Source organism: Typopeltis vanoorti, chromosome 24 (genome assembly GCF_054136105.1).
Source record: "Typopeltis vanoorti isolate ZY-2024b chromosome 24, IOZ_Tvanoo_1.0, whole genome shotgun sequence".
NCBI lineage: Eukaryota > Metazoa > Arthropoda > Arachnida > Uropygi > Thelyphonidae > Typopeltis > Typopeltis vanoorti.
Window position 1 is genome coordinate 86,729,661 of NC_143572.1, and position 27,295 is coordinate 86,756,955.

At 36.1% G+C, this 27,295-nt stretch overlaps 1 protein-coding gene across 2 annotated transcripts in view; it reads left to right on the forward strand.

Moving 5' to 3' along the window:
• The window catches only part of Utx (Utx histone demethylase), an 802,237-nt gene that overhangs the window by 596,396 nt on the left and 178,546 nt on the right, over positions 1 to 27,295 (forward strand). For both annotated transcript variants that reach the window (XM_090413874.1, XM_090413875.1), the window contains 2 exons: positions 8,252 to 8,362; positions 12,772 to 12,891. In XM_090413874.1, the coding sequence (XP_090270000.1) occupies positions 8,252 to 8,362; positions 12,772 to 12,891 (231 nt within the window). The remainder of the gene's footprint in view (positions 1 to 8,251; positions 8,363 to 12,771; positions 12,892 to 27,295) is intronic.

Consider the following 27,295-nt stretch of genomic DNA (forward strand, 5'->3'; position numbering starts at 1 on the left):
TCTGAAGGAACAAAAGCTCTCTGTCTATAATCATGCTGTATATGTTGCTGAAGTCGTTTAACTAATATTTTATGATAGAGTCTTAGTAACACAGGGGAGATGGTAATAGGTCTAAAGTCTGATGCACAGCTTGAAGTTTCTTTCTTCGGAATGAAGATAGTTCTTGAAGCACATAAGTATGGTGATATTACTTTACTGGAAAGGAGAATGTCCCCTAAGTCTTAAAGAATCTTCAACGGCACCTTCCGAAGCCTAGATGCAGGAAAGCCATCAGGTCCAGAGGCAGAGAAATTGGATGGAAGAGCTGCTTTAATCTCCTGAATGCCGAAAGGCTGGTATATACTTGCAGGGCAGGAATGGACCTCAATATCGTAGGTTGTCATCATAATCAGGGAAGTGTGGAGGTGGAGCAGAAAAGATTGTACTCCAATATTTGACAAAATCATTATGTAAGTCTGCTAGAGGTGGAGGGGAAGCACCGTCAAGGATGATTTTGGCACATTGCCCTCTATTCTTTTTATAGAGGGCCTGCATAGCTGCATAGGCCCTCTTCCTCTGCTTCCTATTTGACAAAGTCATTGTAGAATGAGACGTAGGCTGATGAGGCATGAAGTGTTCAGAGAATTCAGCATGGAGGTAGTCATTTAACTGATCTGTGATATCCATTCCCAGAATGTGAGTCTGGATGAGATATTTAAGAATTTGATGGTTATATTCTGGAAGAGGAGGATCATCTAGAGATGATGTTGTCGGTCTGAGAATCAAAACATCTTCAACAGGATGGTGGCTGGAGAATGGAAAGGCAGAGACAGGAGATATGGAGATATTACCTGTTCCTACCTGTGGCGGATGGGCTGCCAATTCTTGAAGTAAGGCTTTGTAACTGGCTTTCCATCTATGACACTTGATGGCATTCAAGGATCTTAATGGGAAAGCCTTAAACAAAGCCTCATTGATTTTCTTTATTCCTCGAGCCATCAACTTGATCTCATAAGTGGCAAGGATTTTTTCTTTTTCAGCAGTCCAACGTGCTTTGACACGCTCTGTTCTTATAGCAGCATTGGCTTCAGCTGGATGTTTCGAGGTGTGATGTATGCCAAGGCCAATTGCGGTAGAGAATGCACGATCGCAGACCTGACATATGAAGTGTCTGAGATTGGGAACTCCTTGACCGCCAGAACAAGCATGACGAGAACTTGAATAAATGGGTTGATGACAGTCTTTGCAGAACTTTCTTTTAACTTTTTTCTTCCTGAGGATGCCGCTGGGACGGGTGCAGGATCACCTTCAGACAAGAAACAGACATCTGGATTCACACTTGACGAGTTTCCTGGCTCCGGCCGATAAGAGTCGGAGCCTTCATCTGATGAGTTATTGCAAGCGACTAAACTTAACCCTACCACGGCTGCTAACCCTGGAAAGGAGGAATAGTGTAGCAGGCCAGTCAGTCACCCAAAGGTGTCCAGGCATTGCCCCTAGGAGGCCACCTACTGACACACTTGCGAAGTATATCAGGGGATGTGCAAGCCAAGATAACAACGCTTCGGATTCCCAAGGATTCCTTAAACCTTGCAGACTCAGATCCCCCGTATACCACTTTTTGATATATGTCAGTCAGCCATCCTCTTATCCATGCTAATGTTGTATAACCCAAACCTATTTTCTCCAATTTATGCGGCAGTCTGTCATGTTGTGTTATGTCAAAAGCCTTAGCAAAACCCAAAAGTATCATGGTGTATCCGTTCCCCTTGCCTAGTTCAATGGTAACATTGTCATAGAATGTGAGCAAGTTGCTAAAACATGACATTCCCTTAGTAAACCCATGTTGTTCATTGCAAAGTAGAGATTCGCTGTCAACCCATTTCTTAATGCAGGCCCTACCTAATTTTTCTAAAATCTTCACCACCACTCCTGAGATACTAATTTGTTGATAGTTTGATACATGGGTCTTTGCACCACCCTCATGCAATGGAATTACCATACGTTCCTGCAGAACAGGGAAGATCATTCCTGTGACCAGGATGTTTAATCAGTTCAGCTGAACACTCTTTTAGCACACATGCTGATATTCCATCAGTTCCTATTGTTGAATTCTTATTCAGTTTGTGCAACAGCTCTAATACCTTGGCCTCACACACCTGCATTTCTTCATCTAGTGAAGAGGTAACGGTGAGCTCAATGTTGCATTCACTAGGTTGATAGCTTTTAACAAAATGGGAACTCATTAACTGAACAACCTCTTCTGCATCAGTAGCCCTCACTCCATCTGGATTTAGAAGAGTTATTCTTTCATATTCATTCTTTCTTTTACTTGCAGCATATCGATAGAATTCTTGTGGGTTGTCTTTCGCACGCCAAGCCAGTTTCTTTTTATAATCAGACTTTGCTTTCCATACAACAGTTGTGACTATTCTAGCCTACTGCTTATAACGTTCATAACGGACGTCATCTTTATGCAAACGGTATTCCTTCCACATCGTCCTTTTCTTACGAATCTCTTGCTTAATAAGATTACACATCCATTTGACTCCTACTCTATTTATTCTTCGAACTCTTGGGACACATTCTGATATCGCATCATTTAAATATTGTTTAAATGCTTCCCATACACTGTCGATATCCTTTCCGTTCAGCAACCGATCCCATTCCACTGAACTCAGTATACTCCTCAGTTGGTCATAATTTCCTACTTTGTAGTTCAACATGTAACCTTTTCTGAATGGAACATTCATAAAATTAGTCACTTCCCAAGTGAGTGTTGCATGATCATTGTCACCAACTGGAGGCAGAATAGTTAAGTCTTTAACTGAAATGCCCTCTGACACTATAATCAAATCTAGCTATTTTTGACCTCGAGTTCCTTCTGTAAAATGTGCGTGAGGAAGTTGTCCCGCAACACCTTAATAAATGCATTTTCATTCTTCTCATGAGATTCTACTGCTACCCAATCAATATTTGTATAATTAAAGTCTCCCATTATGATTACTCTTTTCACGCTCACCTTTTCTATTTGGTGATGCATTTCTTCATCGCCATCAACCGATCCACCAGGTCTGTAACAACACCCCACTGTGTAATTTGTCTTATTAGATTCCACCTCACACTAGATGGCTTCAAACTCACTGCCACGTGAAATATTGTTAATAGTATTGCTACATTCATAGGTCTCAACTCTTGCTGGATTTAAGTCATCCAATATCATTAGCAGCATGCCCCTCCTCTCCTATCCGCTCTATCCTTCCTAAAAATACTGTACCCCTGACACTCGATATCACTTAATAGATCTGATTCTGATAGCCAGGTATCACTAATTCCTACAATCTGAGGTCGCAACATATTGACTAAGGCAACAAACTCTACCTTTTTATTTCTGATATTCCTTGTGTTTGTGTACACACATAATAATCTACCTTCATGTTCTTTAGTATACCCTTGTTTGCAGTCTGCCTGACCCAATTGGACAACTTGCAGATCTCTATTCTTCTCTAATGCTTTACACGTGTAGACATCTTTGCGCACATATGATTGGTCCGAACCGGACGAACACAAGCCCAAAATCGTACTCACCTCGTCAACATTCCCATGACAAATCCCATTCCCATCATTAACACAGTTATATACCATTTTCACTCTTACACTCACATTCACATCATTCCTCCCTTTATAATTTAGTTTCCCTGACTCTTTCCAGACTCTTGATACCAAACGAAGTAGGTATCAAGATGTAGGCCATCCCTCTTATACAAATCCAATCTTCCTGCAAACTCACTCCACACATCCAAAAACTCGCATCCATTCGTTCTCATAGTCTACGCATTGAATCATTTGCCATCATAGCCCTTCTTTTTGATTCATTTTTGTCATAGCGAGGTAAAATACTTACGATTTTCACTTTCTCGCTCTTCACTCTTGCCTCTTCCAGCAACCCTTTCATGTCCTCTCTCATACTGAACTTATAACCAGTTAAATCGTTCGTACCTACTACAACTATCATTTCATTTACTTTTCTTTTCTGTTTTTGAATTACTTGAGTTATATTTTTAAATTTTGCTCCAGGAAAACTCAATGTTATAACTCTCATCTATTCCATGTTTTATTATAGATTCTTTCTTTAATAAATAATTTCTTTCTTTTTACTAACAACGTCACTTACCTGTTTCCTTGCTTTGTTGTTTCTTATTTTTCTGTTCATTTTTCTTTTTCTCCCTGTCCACATTTAAACGTCTCAACTTTTTGCAATTCCCGCGTCGTCTCTCTGATGATCTGCTTCAACTTCGCTATTTTGGCGGTTAATTCATTTTTGTTAACCTCCTCCATTTGCACAATAATCTTGTTGGCAGGGCTAACCTTCTTGTTCTCGCCTGCGGTGCTTTTTTTTAGCATTACCGTTCTTGCCCTTTTTGGCGCCATTTTAAACGTATACTAAATATTAAAATGTCTTAATAAAAATATATGATAAAATAATAAATATGCTATAAAATACTAAACTCTCTCCTAGTATACTACAAAACACTAATTTTCTAAGGAAAAACACAATAAAAACAGACAAAAATCACCAACTTTACAGAAGCACTAAATTTGGCGACCCAAATATTAAAATATATGATAAAATGCTAAATACACTATAAAACACTAAAATCTACACTAGTATACTACAAAACACTAAAATCTACACTAGTATACTACAAAACACTAATTTTCTAAAGAAAAACACAATAAAAACAGACAAAAATTGCCAAATTTAAAGGAGCACTAAATTCGCCGACCAAGCACTGTATCCTCGAACCAAAATCAATTATGAGAACAAATTTAGAGTATGTGGACACTCTAATTAATAGGAGAAATAGGGGTGATGTGATGGAGATCTATAAAATTCTTGATGATATAAAAGACATATTTCGGTGATTACACCATATTTTTTATTCTTCAGTTATACAATACACTGAAATAATAATAGTTCCTGACAAGTTTCGTAAATCGTAGGATTTACATCTTCAGGGTTAAATAGAATAGCTTAAAGTTTAAACGAGAAATTAATAAATACAAATCATAACCGTCTGGCTATTCATAAACTCAAATAACAGAATGCAGATATAAATCATTATTGACGTTGAACAATACTGGACGATGTATTCTTGTTCTCATTCATACAGTCCGAGTTCAGATTGAGGTAGATTTTTTATTAGAGCTGACCACACTTGATGGAGAATTAAACCTTGATTTTTATTGCATTGGGTTGGGTTTTTCAGCATATTAACAGCTTCTTTAAATTATACTTGAGAAACGGTTGAGAAGAATTGTGGAAGAAAAGCTTGGTGAAGAACAAGCTGGATTCAGACCAAATAGAGGCTGTCAGGATCAGATCTTCACTTTACGACAAATAGTCGTGAAAGCATGGGATATAACAAAGATCTGTATTTAAGTTTTGTCGATTTGGAAAAGGCATATGACAAGGTGCCAAGAGAGAAGCTATTCAATATGCTACAGTTATATGGTGTCAATGGGGCATTATATCAAGCAATACTTAGTCTTTATTTGAGTTGTAAGTCAGCAGTTAGAATTGAAGGAAGTACAGGAAGATGGTTCAATGTTAAATCTGGTGTGAGACAAGGATGTACATTATCCCCTCTGTTATTCATTATCTATATGGATCACATGAAGGAAAGTGGTATTAAACAGGATATCAAAATTGGAGATGTTAATGTCAGCTCTTTGCTTTATGCGGACGATGTTATACTTCTAAATAAATCCACTACAAATCTGCAAGATTCTCTTACTAAATTGAATAACTGTTGTAATAAATATGGTATGAAGGTCAGCAATAAAAAGACAAAGACAAAGAAAAGAGGCAGAATCACTGAAATTGTCAACTGTGTTGTGAATGGAGAACCTGTGGAACAAGTAAAAGATTTCAGCTACTTAGGCATGATTTTTAGTGAAGATGGTAAATTAAATATGGAAATAGACAACAGAATCAGCAAAGCTGGTATGGTAGGAAGTCAATTGAATAAATTCATATGGAATAAGAGAGAAATTAGTCGGAACACTAAATTAGCTGTATACAAAACAGTGTTCAAACCAGTTTTACTGTTAGTACTGCTCCATTCCTGTCTTTGGTGATATTCAGTTTGGGCTAAACTTGTGCTTTAGGTCATGAACTAAACGAAAATCTTTTTATAATTGTGCCTCCTCATCATTAGTATTAAACTTTTCCTTCTCCTGCCTGATGGCTCTTCTGACTTCTCTATGTAACCTCTTCTTCAAGTCACTGTGTGTCTCTGTTTTTCCAGCCTCCTTCTTTTGATTAGATCCCATATTTAATCTGATATCCATGGGTCTCTTAGTCTTCTTATTGGGCCAAGATACTTCTTGGCTGTATTCTGTGTTATAACCTTGACTCCTTCCCAAAGCATTTCTGGGAGTTCTCCATGCTAGTCTCCAAAAAATCATCCAACTGAGTTGATGTTTGTTTTGTGAACCCACAAGGAATTACTCTAACATACACTCTAATGAGATGTGCCTGATGTGGAAGATTTCAGAGTCATAGTCTTTCTTTGGCTCTTACTAGCTGATGGCCCATACTACAGTCTGCTCCAGGACAAATATGCACATCAGAGATGCTTGTCTTCCACTGTTGGAGAACCAGGATGCAATCAGTCTGGTGCCTTGACCTATCAATGGTAGATGTCAAAGTATAGGTCTGTCATAGGCGTTTCTGGAAGTAGGTATTGGTAATCACTAATATGTTAGTATGGGCAAATTCTTGCAGTCTTTCACCACAAGTGAAAGGCTATTATGTTCACCCAGACCAGTAGGGACCAATCTACAGATAATATAACAGATGTATATTACATGAAGTAAGGCATGGTCCAGCACCAGGTATATTGGGTATGCCATTCCTGTACTTACTAATATGAGTCCTTGAGGGATGAAGACCTCTAGTAGATTTCTGTAAAATAACATCATCTGCATAGAGTAAAGAACTGAGTTTAATATCTCCTATTTGATTGTCAGGTTTAATACCATATTTCTTGAACTGTTGTCCATATAAATAAGTGTAGTGGTAGTGTACATCCTCACCTTATCCTGATTTAACATCAAATACCCTTAGTTCTAACTGTTGATTTATAACTTGTGTGGGTACGTATTTCTTGCTTATTCAATTTAAATAAGTTTCATTTAAACTATATTTTTAACAGTTTTCCCCATGATATCATATACCTTTCAAGATCATGAACTTAAATAGTGATCATTATTATATTCCACTGATTTCAACTACTCTTGGTGTTGTTTTATATGCTTGTATCAATCTTACCTGAAACACTAAATAAATAATTCCCTACATATTCTGACATTAGTTTTATATTCCTCTTTATAAATGTGTATGTTGAGAGCTCAGTTTGATTTGACCAAGCGTTCTTCATTATGTACTGTAGCCATGGAAAACTTTTTTACCACTATAATGCAACATTTCAGGTCGGATGCCATTATTTCATTTATGTCGATTGCCCTCCCATGAGCAGATGTTGGATGTGTCACATAAGTTTCAACTGCTTATACACTTTTCAGGTTTCTGATAGATTTCTCAACCCCAAGTATTGATATGTGCTTCCAAATGCATTCCTCGTACATCTTTTCTACCACATTTCTATCCTCTATCAAATCATTTCATAATTTTTCAAAGTAATTATTAAATTAATTTATTAAAGCTACTAAAAAGTTTAGAAAATTCCATTTCTAAACTGTTTAGTAGCTTCTATAAACATGTTGCCATCTGTTGATATTTATCTTGTATATTTCTTTTGCAGTCTTCCTGCTCCATTTGCTTAGCTACTTTTACACATAGATTATTTTCATTTTTTTCTGTATTCTTTAAGTGTGTGTGTACATTTAATCACATCAGCCATTAAAGGAATATTATAGAGTTTTTAACCTCTCTGAGATGTGGTTTTCATCTCACTCAGGTAATTAGAATCAGTATACATATTCTTAATACAGAACTCTCAGTTATTCGGTTGCTTTAGGAAGTCAGTTTACTCATATATTAGATGAATGTAAGCTTCCATAATTCTATATGAAATATGAAAATTCATAATTCTTTACTAGCTTTCAAATAAGATGCTAACCTGTTCAAGGATTAGCTAACACAGCGTTTGGTTATTTTGAAGGTCACATAATTGAGAAATCACTTAACTTAATAAATGCAAAACTGGATAAATTATTAATTAAAAGTTAACTTTATTCTCTTTAGCTATCTGCTGGGGTTTCTGAGTCAACACCTTCAGTTAGGCAACAGCCTTCTGCTCCATTTTATTTAAATCAACAACAGTTGCAGCTTCTCAGTTGTCTTCAACAAAATCAGGTAGGAATAAATTTGATATGTATGCATTCATAAGAATATCAATAGAATATATAACTGTTGTTAACAAGCATATAAAAATTTTAAATTTTCATTTTCAAGAGGCATCTGTGACATAAAAAACAGTATATGAACACAGAGACATAAGTAAGCTATCACTAATGTATATAATCAAATGTTTCAATTTGAAACTTACAGATCATTCTTGATGTAACTGACAGTTCAAAAAGTAGAATAATGAAAAACTGCATTTCACAAGTGGGATGTGCACCATGTGCTAGAGTGGTATAGTACTATAAAGGTGATACATGGGGTGCTTAAGGTTCAAAGCTGTATAACTGAGAGAAGACCTCCACATAGCCTTTAAAGGAATGAAGAGAACCGACCAGGGCTTCTGACCTAATGACCAATCCTCACCTTCTTGTGGTGCACCCTGTTGGGTATCTACTTTGATACTCAACGAACGAGGATGAGCTGGCAATTTGGGATTTAGCCGACCAAATTGTATTCTTATTGGTTAAACCAAAATAAAAAATGATGGTACAACATGGCAAAATTTCATGCCAGCTGGGGCGTCGCCAGGTTAAACAAGGCCCCCGTTGTTTTCACCAGGGAACCAGGGCAAACAGCGAAAAGCCAGCTACTGGAACAAATCTGAAAACACACCCCAACTCAACATCACCAGAGTTAAAGATCGGTACTAACAACATAAGAAGCCTGAATTGCAAAGAAATGAAGCTAGCTGAGGAATTAGATAAGTACCAGATAGACATAATAGGAGTGACTGGGGAAAAAAAGACAAAAATTGGTGAGGTCTTTCTGAGCAATAAATACAAAATGTTATATTCAAGCAATGACAATCAAGGAAAAGAAGGAGTAGCTATAGTATTCAACATTAAATACGAGGCTAATCTTCTTGAATGGCAGGCAATCTCAAGTAGAGTGATGTGGACAAATATGAAAATGGGGAACTGGACAATGAGACTTATTTGTGCCTATGGTCCCACAGAAGGTTCTACTAAGGTAAAAGTGGAGGAATTTTTTTGAGGCTTTAGAGAAAGCAACTGAGACAATGAAAAAGGAAAAGTTGGTCACTTGTTGGGGATCTAAATAGCAGAGTAGGAAATGATTGTGAGACATACAAAAATATTTTGGGAAAATTTCAAGAAAAGAGCAAAGCTAATAATAATGGCAAATACCTGCTGGATTTCTGTTCAGGACATGGACTTGTTATTACTAACACCATGTTCCAACATAAAAATGTTCACAAATTCACATGGAGAGAAGAGGCTAGGAATAAGAAAAGTCTCATTGACTATGTTATTGTTGATAGTGATGTTTTCTCCCTGGAGCAGGACACCAGAGTGTACAGAGGATTTGAAATTGGAAGTGATCACTATTTAGTTTTGAGCGATAAAACTGAATTTCATGTTGAAAAGAATAACATGTAAGAAAGTTTTAAAGCGAATAAAAGTTGAGCAGCTCTCAGATGTGAACTGTTGACTAAAATACACAAATATTGTTGAAGAAAAAATTAAAGAGTTTGAGAACAGGAACCAAACCTTGGAGATTCAGTGGCAAGCGTTGAAGAAAATCTTGATTGATTCAGTCAGAGAGGCATGTGGTGAGGTTGCCTGCAAGGATAGAAAAATCAGAACTCAATGTGGACACAGGAAGTTAAAGAGGCAGTGAAGGAAAAGAAGAAAGCATATCAAAAGTTCCTGGCAAATAAGTCAGCTTATGCTCTTAGAGATTACAGTGACAAATGTAAGAAAGCTAAACACTGTAAAACTAGCTAAACAAAAGTTATCGGAGGACTTTGGCAAGAACATAGAAAATAAATATCAAGAAGGCAGCAAAATATTCTGGAGGTTGTTGAAGAAGCTTAGAAATGGAGGACAGCATGCTGTAAGAGGAGTTAAAGATGATAAATTGATATGAAAACGGAAGAAAAGGATATCCTTGAAGTATGGAGTAATTACTTTGAAAAACTGCTAAATGAAACAAGCAGTGATGACAGCACAATGGTAAAATACACTCAACAGGCGTACAATCAGGAATACATATTCATCTTGAAGTAGAAAAAGCCATGAAAGGCTTGAAATGTGGCAAGGCAGCAGGAGTAGATTATATTCGACTAGAAATGCTGAAGTATGGAAGTATAAAAATCTTACAGTGGCTGCACTGCATAGTTCAGAAGGCATGGACAGAGACACAAATTAGGGATGATTGGAGTAGAGCTCTCTTAGTACGTATATATAAAAAGGGAAATAAAACTGAATGTGAGAATTGCACAGGTATTTCCCTACTGAGTGTTCCTGGCATGATTTATGCAAGTATACTTGAGAAATAGTTGAGAAGAATTGCGGAAGAAAAGCTTGGTGAAGAACAAGCTGGATTCAGGCCAAATAGAGGCTGTCAGTATCAGATTTTCACTTTACAACAGATAGTGGAGAAATCATGGGAATATAACAAAGATCTGTATTTAAGTTTTGTCGATTTGGAAAAGGCATATGACAAGGTGCCAGTAGAGAAGCTATTCCAAATGCTGCAGTTATATGGTGTTAATGAGGCATTATAACAAGCAGTACTTAGTCTTTATTTGAGTTGTAAGTCAGCAGTTAGAATTGAAGGAAATACAGGAAGATGGTTTAATGTTAACTCTGCTGTCAGAGAAGGATGTACATTATCCGCTTTCTTATTATCTATATGGATCACATTATGAAGGAATATGGTATTAAACGTGATATCAAAATTGGAGGTGTTAATGTCAGCTCTTTGCTTTATGCAAATGATGTTATGCTTCTAAATAAATCCGTTACAAGTCTGCAAGATTCCCTGACTAAATTGAATAACTGCTTTAATAGATATGGTATGTAGGTCAGCATTACAAAGACAATGAAAATAGGCAGAAACATTTAAAATATTAACTGCATTGTGAATGGAGAACCTATAGAACAAGTAAAACATTTCAGCTTCTTATGCATGATTTTTAGTAAAGATGGTAAATTAAATATAGAAATACACAACAGAATCAACAAGCCTGGTATGTGGGAAGTCAACTGAATAAATTTATATGGAGTAAGAGAGAAATTAGTCAAAACACTAAATTAGCTGTATACAAGACTGTGTTCAAACCAATTTTAACTTATGGATCTGAGAGCTGGGTCAGAAGTAAAACACTTGACCAAAGACTAGAGACCGCAGATATGAGAGTCCTGAGAAAGATTAGGGGCACGAACAGATGGCATCAATGGCAATATCATGTAAAAAACGAGGATATTAGTAAAGAACTTGTCATTGTCAGTATCCAGGAATGCGTTAGCAGAGCTAATCTCAGGTGGTATGGTCACTTAAGCAGAATGGAAGAAGAAAGATTAGCAAAACAAGTGTTTTCTGCCATTTTGGCAGGAAAAGACCCAGAAGGAAGACCAAGATACAGGTGAATTGATACAGTAAAAAGTGCCTTAGAAGGCAGAAATATAAGACCTGATAATATTGGAGTCTTGACAGTTAACAGTCTGATTTGGAGGAAAATTGTAGATAAGAAGTTAGTAATGATGTACATTTTTTATGTAGTACTATCATATCCTATATACCCCTTGAGGGTATATATATATTAGGAATTTGATGATGAAATCCAAGTTGACTAGTTTGGATATTAAGTTCTAAGCCAAGTTTCTGTAACGGCATTAATGTCATGATTTTCTTTGTAGTTAGTGGAACTCTGAAGAAAAACACCAGTAAAAGGCAACACTGTGACTTATTAGTAACAAAGCTGATAGGAAGTCAACTGAATAAATTTATATGGAATAAGAGAGAAATTAGCTAAATAAAAAGAAATTAGCTGCATACAAGATAATGTTTAACCTACCTGGCTGGCTGGCTGACTGAATGGTTAGCGTGTCCGCTCTCCAGGCAAGGGGCTGTGGGTTCGAATTCCGCCATGGGCATGGATGTTTTTAATTGTCTGTGGAAATACTAGTGGTGGTGGTTGGCGGTAGATGGCTTTGGTGTAGTTGCGGTGTTGGTGCATTGGTGTCTTTAGACTCCCTGGAGGTGACAAAATAATAATGATGATGATAAAAAAGTAGAGCAACACTAACTCAAGCTTAGTAAGCTATCAAATTATTCTTATTAGAATTGTGTTTCTTAGTAATCTTCTAAAGCTTTACATTACTTGCTTGATTGAAGGTGGAAAAAATGTGGATTTTTACCCTTCTCATTAACTTATTATTTTTTTTTTTTTGAAAATTGTTAAATTCTTTTAAAAAGGTTATTTTATAGTTGTTCATTATGTATTTTAGCGTTATATTATCATTTAAAATCATTATTTTTAATTTGTTATTTTATTACTAATTTTTTTTTAAAATTCAAGCTCAGTTTTATCATTTGTTTTCTAATCTTCCTAGGCTAGTTTAAATCCCCAGCAGAGAGCTCTTTTACAACATTTGCAACAGCAGTATCACCTAATGCAACAACATCAGCAGCAATCAAAACAGCAGCAGATTCTTGCAATGCAGCGAAATTCTGTAAGTTTGAATTATAAGTGGCTAAAATAAATTAAAATTTCAATTTGTTTTAAACATTTATCAGAGAAATTTTATCTTCTGGCTGACCATTTCTACATAAGATTCATCATATAGTTTATGGAATTTAAGCAAAATTATTACTAATTTTAATTAATTTGTTTTATTTATTTATTTTTTATTTTTTAAATGAATAGCTCAGTTTTATAATTTATATTGTAATCTTTTTTACATAACAATATTTCAATTTTAAAAGTATGGTTGTATAATTGGATGACGAGGAAAGATATTTTTTACCTTACTGGACATTGTTTCTGGTGGAATATTATCTTCAGGATTGTCTGGATTATTTTACTTCATTAGCTATTTATCAGGGGACTAGGACAAACTGTGAAAAGTAGGCTTCTGGAACAAAGTTACTCAACATCAATCAAGATAGGCACCATCAATGTCAAAACATTCTCTGAAATGATTTCAAATGAAAATACATGTAAGAGTGTCACTGACACTCTTACATGTGACTTTATTTTTATTTTCAAGCAATTGACAAAATTGATCTAAAATTCAGATTGTTTCACAAATCTCATTAGAAAAAGTAAAATTATAATGTATTTAAATTCCTTTGGTATGAACACTGACCTTAAAGTTAATAATTTTACAATTTTTTAAAGAACTATGGTTATTTTATAATTATTTTACTTAATGTTTATAAATAACATAAAACAAATCATAAATTAAAACAAAAATAATGTATATCTTCAGGATTGTCTGGATTATTTTACTTCATTAGCTGTTTATCAGGGGACTAGGACAAACTGTGAAAAGTAGGCTTCTGGAACAAATTTACTCAACATCAATCAAGATAGGCACCATCAATGTCAAAACATTCTCTGAAATGATTTCAAATGAAAATACATGTAAGAGTGTCACTGACACTCTTACATGTGACTTTATTTTTATTTTCAAGCAATTGACAAAATTGATCTAAAATTCAGATTGTTTCACAAATCTCATTAGAAAAAGTAATATATGTAAACATCCGAGACTAGTAAGCACAGAATGTGAACACAGTAAGTACAGCCTGATTAAAATGGTTGATTAGTGTGTAAACCATAAAATACGATAATAACTGTATTGTGAACTCAGAACTTAGATGCGTGACATATATAGATAGTTAAATATTGTAAATGTAATAAAAATATGGTTATTGAGAATACCTGTTTTGTCTTAACTTATTTCTAGAAATAGTTTGAAATAAAACTCTCCTGTTTCTATCAAAAATAAAAACATGTAATTCAGACACAATTGATTGCTGTCCATAATGTTGAGTTGAAAATAAAAGAGACCATCCATCATTCTTGAATGTCCACCGATGAAGTATCTTCTTATAATCATGTCATGATTAAAAGAAAATACCGTGTAAGGCATTTATGCAAGTGTACAAATTCAAACTCAGTGTAAGGCATATCAATACAAAAGAACACATTTTCACATAATAGGTGTTATTCAAACAAAGATAGGTGAGATTCTTCTAAATAAGAAATATAAGATGTTTTATTCAGGGCAATAATTAACAGGGAAAAGAATCAGTAGCTATAATGTTCACGAACACGAAAATAATCTTGAATGATTAGTAATTCCAAGTAGAATGATGTGTATTGTCAGCACTGTTGAGCAGTCAGACTGCTCTCCTCTGTTATTCATTATCTATATGGATCACATTATGTAGAAAAGTGGTATTAAACCTGATATCAAAATTGAAGATGTTAATGTCAGCTGTTTGCTTTATGCGTATAATGTTATACTTCTAAATGAATCCGCTACAAGTCTGCAAGATTCCCTGACTGATTTGAATAACTTTGAATTTGTAATAGAGTTGGTATGAAGGTCAGCAATAACAAGACAAAGACAATGAAAATAGGCAGAAACATTGAAAATATTAACTGCATTGTGAATGGAGAACCTATAGAACAAGTAAAACATTTCAGCTACTTAGGCATGGTTTTTAGTAAAGATGGTAAATTAAATATGGAAATAGACAACAGAATCAACAAGCCTGGTATGTAGGAAGTCAACTGAATAAATTTATATGGAATAAGAGAGAAATTAGTCAAAACACTTAATTAGCTGTATACAATACAGTGTTCAAATCAATTTTAACTTATGGATCTGAGAGCTGGGTTAGAAGTAAAACACTTGACCAAAGACTAGAGATCACAGATATGAGAGTCCTGAGAAAGATTAGGGACACGAACAGATGGCATCAATGGCAATATCATATTAAAAATGAGGATATTAGGAAAGAACTTGACATTGTTAGCATCCAGGAATATGTTCGCAGAGCTAATCTCAGGTAGTATGGTCACTTAAACAGAATGTGAGAGGAAAGATTAGCAAAACAAGTGTTCTCTGCCAGGTTCGCAGGAAAAAGACCCAGAGGAAGACCAAGATATAGGTAGATTGATACGGTAAAAAGTGCCTTAGAAGATAGAAATATAAGATCTGATAATGTTGGAGTCTTGACAGGTAACAGACTGATTTGGAGGAAAATTGTAGATAGGACATTAGTAATGATGTAAATTTTTCATGTAGCACTATCATATCCTGTACACCCCTTGAGGGTACATGTCAGGAATTTGATGATGATGACTTCTCTGTGCCTATGGTAACAGAAGAGTTTTACTAATGAAGAAGTGGAAAGACTTTTTGATACATTAGGGATGATAGCTGATAAAGAAAAAGGAAAAGTTAGTTCTTGTTGTAGATGTAAACAGTAACATAGGAAATCAATATCAGACATATTGAAATGTTTTAGTAAAATTTGGAGAAATTAATATAGCTAATAGTAATGGTTAATACTTGCTGGATTTCTTTTCAGGACATGGACTAATTATTACTAACACAATCTTCCAATATAAAAATATGTACAAATTCATATAAAAAAAGATACAAGAAATTAGAAAAGCCTCACAGGTTCAGGATACAAGTGTTTATGAAGGATTTGAAATAGGAAGTAATCAGTATTTAGTTTTGAGGTTAAAAATGAATTCCATATTGAGAAGAAAAATATGTACAACAGTTTTAAAAAGAAGCAAAGTCAAGCAGCTTTCAAAAGTTGAACTATAGAATGAAACATATAAATTCAGGGAAAAAAATAAGAGTTTGAAATCAGTAATCAAACCTTGGAGACTCATTGCATGGTCGATGAAACATTGATTTAGCCAGGTAAAGTTGTTTGCAAGGAAATCAGAACTTTACAGTGTATTCAAGAGGCAGTCCTGAATAGGAAGAAAGCTTATCAAAAGGCTTTTAAATATAGAAATGGATCAAAGAGAACTATAATTAATCACATAGATAAAACTGAAGACATCCCAGATGTTTGGAATAATTGCTTTCAACGATTGTTTAAAAACAACCAAGTCTTAATGAATATCATTCTGTTAAACTTCCAAGCCTGTAAGAAAGAGTACATATCAATACTTGAAGTAGAAATGTGGAAAGATAGCTGGTATAAATAATATTCTGTGAGAAATACTGAAATATGGTTGCTACAATTCATAATTCAGTAGGCCTGGTCAGAAGGTCAAATTCTGGATGAATGGAGAACGGCTCTCACAGTACTGATCTGTGACAAGGGAAATAAAATAGAAGGGCTCTCACAGTACTAATCTGTGAAAAGGGAAATAAAGCAATGTGAGAATTACAGAGGAATTACTATCAGAAATTTGGAGATAATAAAAACAGATCTTTACTTTATTATGTAGATGATGTTATACTCTTAAATATATCTATTTCAAATCTTCAGGATTCGTGTAATAGATTGAATAACTGCTCTGCTAAATTTAGCATGAAAATAAGTAAATAAAAAGTCGAATAGTTATGAAAATAGGCAGAAACATGCAAAATATTATCTGCATTGTCCTTGAAGGTCATAGACTAAATGAAATATATTTGCTGTTTAGTACTTGTGTTTAGTAAAGGTGACAAATTAAATTTGAAAATAGCTTATAAAATAAGCAAAGCTAGTATGGTTGGAGAGCCAACTAAGTAAATTTATATAGAATAAGAAAGAAATAGCTTATAATATCTTGTATAGTGCTTAAACAAGCACTATCAAGATAGTGTTCAAACTAATTTTAGCTTGTGGGTTTCAGAGTTGGATTAAAAATAAGACTAGAGGCCAAATATGATAATTTGAGAAAACCAGAATAGTGAACAAAGGATATTCAAAATTTTTCCCCTTGGTTATGCTATAAATTAAAGATGCCAAGAAATTATATTCTTTAATCCTTTATCCAAGTGTAAGCAAACAAAGTTTGCACCTGAAGTAACTTCAGGACTGGGCAGCTCGTATATAGCTAATGACTTCACATCCCTTGCCTTAGTATTCCATTGTCTGTGTTCACTGGGCATCTACAGATGCCGTATGGTCACTCCAATGCTCAATGATGTTCCACACTAGGCCTCGCCATGTTGTTCTGTTGTTTGCCCTTCTGGCAGCCTCAACTCTCTGAAGATCAGTCACTCCACACATGCCATCCATCCATCTCATTGATGATCTACCCCTGCCTCTTTTTCCAGGAACTTTACCTTCTATTACTGTTCTGTGAAGTCCTCCTTCCATCCTTTCTATGTGTCCAAAATATTTTAACTTTCTTCTGTCAATATCCTTAAGAGCCTTAAAGTTCTACTAATCTTTTCTAACACCACATCTCAAAAGCAGATATCCGTTTCTTATCTGACTTCTTTAGGTTCCAAGTCTCACATCCATAAGTTGCTGTTGGAAAATCAACTGCATCCAAAATCCTCAACTTTGTTCCCATAGAGATAGATCCATCCTTCCAGATTTTAGACAGGTCTCTGACTGTTGTTTTAGCCATTCCTAACCTTTTTCTGACATCTTCTGAACAGCAATTCTTCACATTAATAATGGATCCCAGGTACTCAAACTTGCTGACTTCCTCAATTCTTTTTCCATTAAGATACATTTGTTTCTCAAGAGCTTCTCTGTTTGTTTTTCCGTTGAGAACCATGATCTTTGTCTTGCTAGAATTGAGTTGAAGTCCTCTGTTATTACTGATCTTGTTAACTTTGCCAAGAATTAGTCCTAGTTCTTCCATGTCATTACAAAGGAGTACTGTATCATCAGTGTACCTCAGATTACTGATCAGTCTACCTCATATCGTAATTCCTGTCCTGAGCTCATCCAATGCTTCACGCATGATGGCCTCTGCATATATACTAAACAAGTGAGGAGAAAGTAAACATCCTTGTCTAACTCCTTTTCCAACTTGAAGCTAGTCAGTCAATCCAACACCTGTTCTTACTGTGGCTTCTTGCTCCTTATACAAGTTGGCTATCAACCTGATAGAGTGTTGAGGAAAACCCATTATTTTCATTACTTCCCACAGTTTCACATGCTCAACACAGTCAAAAGCTTTAGAGTAGTCTAAGAAACATATTACCAGAGGGAGTCTGAATTCTTTATATTTTTCTATGATCTGTCTAAGGCAAAGGATCTGATCTCTGGTGCCCCAACCTTTCCTAAAACCTGCTTGTTCCTCGGGCATATCTGCCTCAACTTTGGCCTCAATCCTATTTAGCATGATCTTTAATAAAATTTTGCTTGCATGAGATATCAAACTAATAGTTCTATAATTCTTGCATGCCTTCATATCACCTTTTGTAGTGGTATGAAAACTGACTTCTTCCAGTCTCTAGGCCATGATCCTGTCTCCCATATCCTTGTAATCAATCCGTGAAACACTCTTATCCCTCCATCCCCTGTGGCCTTAATTAACTCTGCTGGGATTTCATCTGCACCTGGGGCCTTATTGCTGTTGAGCTGCTTAACTGCTCTTTCAACTTCATGCCTAAGTGGAGGAGGTTCCAAATCAAAATTTTCTTGGTGGGAGGACTCCACATTTTCTTTATCCACTCTGCTGTACAGTTCCTCACAGTATTCTTTCCATCTGTTTTTGATTTCCAACTCTTCTGTTAGTAATGATCCATTTCTGTCTTTGATGACATTCAATTTAGGCTTGAACTTGTGCTTTAAGTCACGAACTAAATAAAACATCCTTTTATAATTATGCCTTCTCATCTGGAACTCTATTTCTTCACATTTATTAGTATAGAATTTTTCCTTATCCTGCTTGATGGCTCTTCTGATTTCTCTATGTAATCTCTTTTATTCTTCGGTCCCTGTGTCTCTTTGTTTTTCCAACCGCCTTCTTTTGATTAGTTCCCATGTTGAATCTGATATCCATGGGTCTCTTGGTTTTCTTATTGGGCCGATATACGTCTTCGCTGTATCTTGTATTATCATCTTAACTCCTTCCCAAAGCATTTCTGGTGAGATTTCCTCATTGGTCTCCAAAAAATCATCCAGCCAAGTTGATGTTTCTTCTGTGAATCCACTAGGAATTACTCTAACATCCAATCTAGTGGAATGTGCCTGACCTGGAAGTTTTCAGAGTCTTAGTCTTACTTTGGCTCTTACCAGCTGATGGTCTGTACCACAATCTGCTCCAGGACAAGTATGCACATCAGAGATGCTTGTCTTCCACCGCTGGAGAGCCAGGATGTAATCGATCTGGTGCCTTGACCTATCAATGTTGGATGTCCAAGTATAGGTCCGTCGTGGATGTTTCTGGAAGCAGGTATTGGTAATAACTAATCTATTAGCACGCGCAAATTCCAACAGTCTTTCACCATGGGTATTACGTTCACCCAGACCAAACATGCCACACTCCGGACTGACTCTCATACTCTTTCCCACGTTTGCATTTAAGTCTCCTAAGATGTACAGTATGTCTCTCCTTGGTAGGCAGTCCAAAACAGTTTGTAAGTTTTCATAGAATTCTTCACTCTCTTCTTCAAGCCTATCCGTGTGTGTGTGGGGGGGGGTGCATAAACTATCACAATTGATACGTTAGTAGGCTGAGCCTTATGTCTAATGTAGAGTATCCTGTCATTAATGGTGTTATAACCAAGAAGGCTTCTTGCCTGAGTTGTCTTCAGTATCACAGCTACCCTATGATGTTTTGAGTCACCACCTGAGTAAATAACTAGCTTACCATCCTGTCTTTTGAAGTGACCTTCTCCATTCCATTTGGTCTCTGTAATTCCCAAGATGTTAATTTTATACCTATCCATCTCTTTACAGAGTATTCCATTATCCAAACATATATCCTTATGGGCATGTATAATGTCATGTATTATGGGAAAGAAGTAATGCAGAAGTCATATTTCCGTATACATACTGGCTCCAACTGATGAGACCTCAATAAAGGTCAAAACCTGTCTTGGTAGTGACCCTTCCCATAATGCACAGCATTATACATATCGATAAGGATATGTACTTTGCATTATGGGATACTAAGGCAAGGATGTGAAGTCATTAGCCTCTATATATGAGTTGCTCAGTCCTGAAGTTACTTCAGGTGCAAACTTTGTTTGTTTACACTTGAATAAAGGATTAAACAAAGAATATAATTTCTCGGCATCTTTAATTTAAAGGATATTCAGTGATAAAAATCGTATTAAAAATTACATTGGTAAGAAACTTGTTGTTTTCATTCAGGAATGTGTGAGCAGAGCTACTCTCAGTTCTGTAATGCTTAGTGCATAAAACACCTTGATTCTATTATCATCAGTCTAGGTGTGGATTGATGCAGTCAGAAGTGCTTTGGTAGACTAACATATAAAATCTGACAAAATTGGATTCCTGACAGATTTTATATTTCAGTCTTCTAATGTAGTACAAGGGTTGTTTAAAATGTCAACATCATCAACATCAAATTCCTGCCATGTACCCTCAAGGGGTGTACAGGATATGACAGTACTACATGAAAAAACTACATCATTACTAACTTCCTATCTACAATTTTCCTCCAAATCAGTCTGTTACTTGTCAAGACTCCAACATTATCAGATCTTATATTTCTATCGTCTAAGGCACTTTGTACCGTATCAATCCACCTATATCTTGGTCTTCCTCTGGGTCGTTTTCCTGCCAACCTGGCAGAGAACACTTGTTTTGCTAATCTTTCCTCTCCCATTCTATTTAAGTGACCATACCATCTGAGATTAGCTCTGCTAACGCATTCCTGGATGCTGACAATGTCAAGTTCTTTCCTAATATCCTCGTTTTTAATATGATATTGCCATTGATGCCATCTGTTCACGCCTCTAATCTTTCTCAGGACTCTCATATCTGCGGTCTCTAGTCTTTGGTCAAGTGTTTTACTTCTGACCCAGCTCTCAGATCCATAAGTTAAAATTGGTTTGAACACAGTCTTGTATACAGCTACTTTAGTGTTCCGACTAATTTCTTTCTTATTCCATATGAATTTATTCAATTGACTTCCCACGATACCAGCTTTGTTGATTCTGTTGTCTATTTCTATATTTAGTTTACAATCTTCAGTAAAAATTGTGCCTAAGTAGCTGAAATGTTTTACTTGTTCCACAGGTTCTCCATTCACAACACAGTTGACATTTTCAATGATTCTGCTTATTTTCATTGTCTTTGTCTTTTTATTGCTGACCTTCATACCATATCTATTACAACAGCTATTCAATTTAGTCAGAGAATCTTGCAGACTTGTAGCGGATTTATTTAGAAGTATAACATCATCCGCATAAAGCAAAGAGCTGACATTAACATCTCCAATTTTGATATCGTGTTTAATACCACATTCCTTCATAATGTGATCCATATAGATAATGAATAACAGAGGGGATAATGTACATCCTTGTCTCACACCAGATTTAACATTAAACCATCTTCCTGTACTTCCTTCAATTCTAACTGCTGACTCACAACTCAAATAAAGACTAAGTATTGCTTGATATAATGCCCCATTGACACCATATAACTGCAGCGTATTGAATAGCTTCTCTCTTGGCACCTTGTCATATGCCTTTCCCAAATCGACAAAACTTAAATACAGATCTTTGTTATATTCCCATGCTTTCTCGACTATTTCTCGTAAAGTGAAGATCTGATCCGGACAGCCTCTATTTGGCCTGAATCCAGCTTGTTCTTCACCAAGCTTTTCTTCCACAATTCTTCTCAACCGTTTCTCAAGTATACTTGCATAGATCTTGCCAGGAACACTCAGTAGGGAAATACCTCTGTAATTCTCACATTCAGTTTTATTTCCCTTTTTATATATGGGTACTATGAGAGCTCTACTCCAATCATCGGGAATTCGTCCCTCTGTCCAGGCTTTCTGAACTATGCAGTGCAGCCACTGTAAGACTCTTATACCGCCATACTTCAGCATTTCTGGTCGAATATCATCTACTCCTGCTGCCTTTCCACATTTCAAGCCTTTGATGGCTTTTTCTACTTCAAGTATGGATATGTATTCCTGACTGCATGCCTGGTCAGTGTTTTTTATCACTGTGCTGTCATCACTGCTTGTTTCATTTAGTAGTTTTTCAAAGTAATTACTCCATACTTCAAGGATATCTTTTTCTCCTGTTTTCATTTCACCTTTATCATCTCTAATTCCTTTTACAGCACTCTTTCCTCCATTCCTAAGCTTCTTCAACAACCTCCAGAATATTTTGCCACCTTCTTGATATTTATTTTCTATATTCTTGCCAAAGTCCTCCCATGACTTTTGTTTAGCTAGTTTTACACACTGTTTAGCTTTCTTACATTTGTCTCTGTATTCTGTAAGAGTAAAAGCTGACTTATTTGCCAGGAACTTTTGATATGCTTTCTTCTTTTCCTTTACTGCCTCTTTAACTTCCTGTGTCCACCAGGGAGTTCTGATTTTTTTATCCTTGCACACAACCTCACCACATTCCTCTCTGGCAGAATCAATCAATGTTTCCTTCAGAGTTTGCCACTGAATCTCCAAGGTTTGATTCCTGTTCTCAAACTCTTTCATTTTTTCTTCAATAATCTTTGTGTATTTTAGTCCACAGTTCACATCTGAGAGCTGCTCAACTTTTATTCACTTTAAAACTTTCTTACATGTTATTCTTTTCAATATGAAATTCAATTTTATCCTGCTCAAGACTAAATAGTGATCACTTCCAATTTCAAATCCTCTGTACACTCTGGTGTCCTGCTCCAGGGAGAAAACATCACTATCAACAATAACATAGTCAATGAGACTTTTCTTATTCCTAGCCTCTTCTCTCCATGTGAATTTGTACACATTTTTATGTTGGAACATGGTGTTAGTAATAACCAGTCCATGTCCTGAGCAGAAATCCAACAGATATTTGCCATTATTATTAGCTTTGCTCTTTTCTCCAAATTTTCCCAAAATATTTTTGTATGTGTCACAATCATTTCCTACTCTGCTATTTAGATCCCCAACAAGGACCAACTTTTTCTTTTTCATTGTGTCAGTTGCTTTTTCTAAAGCCTCAAAAAATTCCTCCACTTCTACCTTAGTAGAACCTTCTGTGGGACCATAGGCACAAATAAGTCTCATTGTCCAGTTCCCCATTCTCATATTTGCCCACATTACTGTACTTGAGACTGACTGCCATTCAAGAAGATTAGCCTCGTATTTTGTGTTGAATACTATGGCTACTCCTTCTTTTCCTTGATTGTCATTTCCTGAATGTAACATTTTGTATTTATTGTTCAGAAAGATCTCACCAGTTTTGGTCTTTTTTGTTTCAATCACCCCTATTATGTTGATCTGGTACTTATTTAATTCCTCAGCTAGCTCCATTTCTTTGCCATTCAGGCTTCTTACGTTGATTGTACCTATCTTTAACTCTGGTGATGTTGAGTTGGGGTTTGTGTTCAGATTTGTTCCAGTAGCTGACTTTTCGCTGTTCGCCCTGGTTCCCTGGCGAAAACAACGGGGGCCTTGTTTAACCGGGCGACGCCCCAGCCGGCATGAAATTTTGTCATGTTGTACCGTCATTTTTTATTTTGGTTTAACCAATAAGAATACAATTTGGTCGGCTAAATCCCAAATTGCCAGCCCGTCCTCGTTCGTTCATTATCAAAGTAGATACCCAACAGGGTGCACCACGAGAAGGTGAGGATTGGACATTAGGTCAGAAGCCCTGGTCGGTTCTCCGCATTCCTTTAAAGGCTATGTGGAGGTCTCCTCTCAGTTATACAGCTTTGACCCTTAAGCACCCCTGTTTAAAATGTTTGGTAAAAAAATAAGTTAAACACATTTTTTTGGAAAAAATCACTTTTATTTCTCAGCATAGTCTCCATCGAGGTCTACACATTTAGTCCAGTGAGTTTCCAATTTTTTCATTCAACCTAAAAAGTAGGATTTGTCAGAATTGTGCAAAAAAGTCATTGACAGCCTTGATGACATCTTCGTTCGAAGAAATTTTTTCTCACTGAGCCAAATTTTTAAGTTTGGGAACAAGAAGTCAAACGGGGCCAAGTCCAGAGAATACAGTGGATGTGGAACCAATTCGAACCTCAATTCATGCAATTTTTTGCCATTTCGATGGCCAATGTGTGTGGCAGTGCACTGTCTTGATGAAAGAGCACTTTTTTGTGTGCCAATCTTGGACGTTTTTTCTTCAGTTCTTCTTTTAAACAGTCCAACAATGATGCATAATAGACTCTTGTTATTGTCTCCCTTTTCCAAATAGTCTCTCATGATAATTCCTTGGGAATCCCAAAAAACAGTGGCCATCACCTTCCCAGCTGACAAAATGGCCTTCACTTTTTACGATGCTCTTTCACTAGGCATTGTTGACTGTTTTGACTGCTGCTTGGACTCGTGTGTAGTGGTGGATCCAGGTTTCGTTTCCAAGCCTGAATCAATGCAAAAAATCCTGTGAATTGCGATTAAACATTGCCAAACACTGCATTGAAATGTCTCTTTGCATACATTTTTGATCGGCAGTCAACAACAGCAGCACCCATTGTGCACACTGCTTTTTCATGTGAGATTTTTCGTGCAGGATATTATACACCTGTTCAGTTGAGATGCCTGCAATCTCACACACTTTCACTCGGCGGTCTTCCATAATGATACCATGGATTTTGTCAATCATTTCCTTCATAGTGACCTCAGGCGGGCATCTGGAGCGAGCTTCATCTTCGATGGACTTACGACCACGTTTAAACTCATTTATCCAAAAATAAATAGTCTTTAATGCTAGTGCAGAGTTCCCATGAACTGCACGTAACTCGGCTTTGATATACACGGCTGCCCACTTCTTCAAATAAAAGTGTTTTATCACTGTATGAAACTCGTTTTTCTCCATTTTTATGAAAAATGTGAACACAGTCATTTTAAATGTTTGCCAAACGAGAACTATGCATCGCACGTGGCTAAAATTTTGGCAGGGATCATGAAAAAGATGATACATGCCGACACTGGTATGAATGAACTAATTGTGTTGCCATCTATTGGAAATTTACCAAACTTTTCAAACAACCCTCGTATACTTGACAAGAAATTATATTTCATCATCATCATTATTTTTTCAGGGAGACCTAGTGGCCTGTTCTGATCTCATTCTATCTTTTCCTTGGTCATCCCTGTTGTCTATGTCCTCCAACTGGTTGGTATGGAAGTATCCCTATGGACTGTCCATTTAGTCAATATGTTCAATATGCTTCTTTCAGCATTTATATACTTTCTTCAATACTGAGTTAGTTCTTTATCTATATTCTTTATTTAGTTCTTTATCTATATTCTTTCTATATTCTTTATTTAGTTCTTTACATACTTCTGTGCTTCTTTTTTTGTTCCAGATAGTATGGCCTACTGTTCTTTGTAGGAATTTCATTTCTCCTATTCCTCTATTATTTTTTCTTGTGCAGTTTTTATGGTCTATAATTCACTGCCATATGGTGGTCTGAAAAGTTCTCGGCCTCAACCATACCTGGCAACACTAACAGAAGATTTTTTTTTCTAAGTTAGTACATCTGTCATACGAAGCCATGTGAAATTGCAAGTCATTCTATCAAGTAGTTGTTTTATACAGCTGTCTGAAGCAAAAGTGTTGTCTGTATCCCTTGAAATGTATAAAATTGAGTATTGTGTAGTTATAAAATTCTTTGTAAAAGAAGATTTAACACCAAAGGAAATTCATTCGAAGTTCATAAAAGTTTATGGGCACTCTTCTCCTTCATTTCAACAATTAAGAAATGGACTGCCGAGTTTAAATGTGTCCTTACCAGCCTTCAAGATGATCCACATGAAGGACATCCAAAAAGTGTAACAACAACACCAGATTTCATTGATCAAGTGCACAATATGGTATTGGATGACCAGTGAGTCAAAGTATGTGAAATTGCTAAGACTATAGGCATTTCAAAAAAAACATGTAGGTTATATTTTGCATGAAGAATTTCAAATGAAAACGCTTTGCGCATGATGGGTGCCAAGCTTGCTCACAGCAGATCAAAATCGCACTCACATGAAAATCCCCGAACAGTGCTTGGAGCATTTTAACAAGAATAAAGCTGATTTTGTGCATCGATTTATTACTATGGTTGAGCCTTGGATTCACCATTACACACCAGAATCCAAACAGCAGTAAAAACAGTGGACAGAAGCTGGTTGTTCAGCACCAAAGAAGACAAAGTCGGTTCCATCAGCTGGAAAAGTAATAGCATCGGTGTTTTGGGATGCTAAAGGCATTTTGTTTTTTAATTATCTTGAAAAGGTTAAAACATCATCGTCGTCATCAAATTCCTGCCATGTACCCTCAAGAGGTGTACAGGATATGATAGTACTACATGAAAAAAATTACATCATTACTAACTTCCTATCTACAATTTTCCTCCAAATCAGTCTGTTACTTGTCAAGACTCCAACATTATCAAATCTTATATTTCTATCGTCTAAGGCACTTTGTACCATATCAATCTACCTATATCTTGGTCTCCCTCTGGGTTGTTTTCCTGCCAACCTGGCAGAGAACACTTGTTTTGCTAATCTTTCTTCGCCCATTCTGTTTAAGTGACCATACCACCTGAGATTAGCTCTGCTAACGCATTCCTGGATGCTAACAATGTCAAGTTCTTTCCTAATATCCTCATTTTTAATATGATATTGTCATTGATGCCATCTGTTCATGCCTATAATCTTTCTCAGGACTCTCATATCTGTGGTCTCTAGTCTTTGGTCAAGTGTTTTACTTCTGACCCAGTTCTCAGATCCATAAGTTAAAACAGGTTTGAACACTGTCTTGTATACAGCTAATTTAGTGTTCTGACTAATTTCTCTCTTATTCCAAATGAATTTATTCAATTGAATTCCCTCCATACCAGATTTGCTGATTCTGTTGTCTATTTCTATATTTAATTTACCATCTTCAGTAAAAATCGTGCCTAAGTAGCTGAAATGTTTTACTTGTTCCACAGGTTCTCCATTCACAACACAGTTGACATTTTCAATGATTTGGCCTATTTTCATTGTCTTTGTCTTTTTATTGC